The sequence below is a fragment of the Mesitornis unicolor genome, unplaced genomic scaffold (genome assembly GCF_000695765.1).
Source record: "Mesitornis unicolor isolate BGI_N332 unplaced genomic scaffold, ASM69576v1 scaffold33446, whole genome shotgun sequence".
Lineage (NCBI taxonomy): Eukaryota > Metazoa > Chordata > Aves > Mesitornithiformes > Mesitornithidae > Mesitornis > Mesitornis unicolor.
This window is the reverse complement of record NW_010189484.1, coordinates 3,968-4,465: the sequence shown is the minus strand read 5'-3', so window position 1 is coordinate 4,465 and position 498 is coordinate 3,968. Positions and strand designations below refer to the sequence as shown.

Sequence of the window (498 nt, the reverse complement as noted above, 5' to 3'; positions counted from 1 at the left end):
CTCTGGCTCGGCTCTGGTGGCCCTGACTCAGCTCCTGTGTCCCGGCAGGCGCGGGATCCACGACATGTTCCCTCTGCACTTAGCCGTTCTCTTTGGATTTTCAGACTGTTGTCGTAAGCTGCTTTCCTCAGGTGGGTGCTTCGGCCGCCCCCGCTGCGGCGGGGGGCACTTGGGGGACCCCCCTGAGCTTCCCCCTGACCCCACGTGTGTGTGTGTGTGCCCCCCAGGTCAGTTGTACAGCATCGTCTCCTCGCTGAGCAACGAGCACGTGCTGTCCGCAGGCTTCGATATCAACACGCCTGACAACCTCGGGAGGACGTGCCTCCATGCTGCTGCTTCTGGAGGGTGAGCTGTGCCCCCCAGGCCCAAACCGTGGCCTCCAGCACAGGCAGCCCAGTGGTCAGGACTGGGAGGGAGCAGGGATCTGAGTTCAGAGCAGGAACGAGGGTGGAAAAACCTTTGGGCCCTGCTCTGACTCATCCCGGTTGCTCCTCTCTG

The 498-nt window shown here is 63.1% G+C and overlaps 1 protein-coding gene across 1 annotated transcript in view; it reads left to right on the top strand.

Annotated features, from left to right (window-relative positions):
* Window positions 1-48: 48 nt before the first annotated feature.
* The window catches only part of LOC104541932 (serine/threonine-protein phosphatase 6 regulatory ankyrin repeat subunit C-like), a gene marked incomplete at both ends in the record, with an annotated part of 3,496 nt that continues 3,046 nt past the window's right edge, over window positions 49-498 (top strand). Inside the window, 2 exons of the mRNA XM_010186099.1 lie at window positions 49-131; window positions 228-345. Of these exons, the coding sequence (XP_010184401.1) occupies window positions 49-131; window positions 228-345 (201 nt within the window). The remainder of the gene's footprint in view (window positions 132-227; window positions 346-498) is intronic.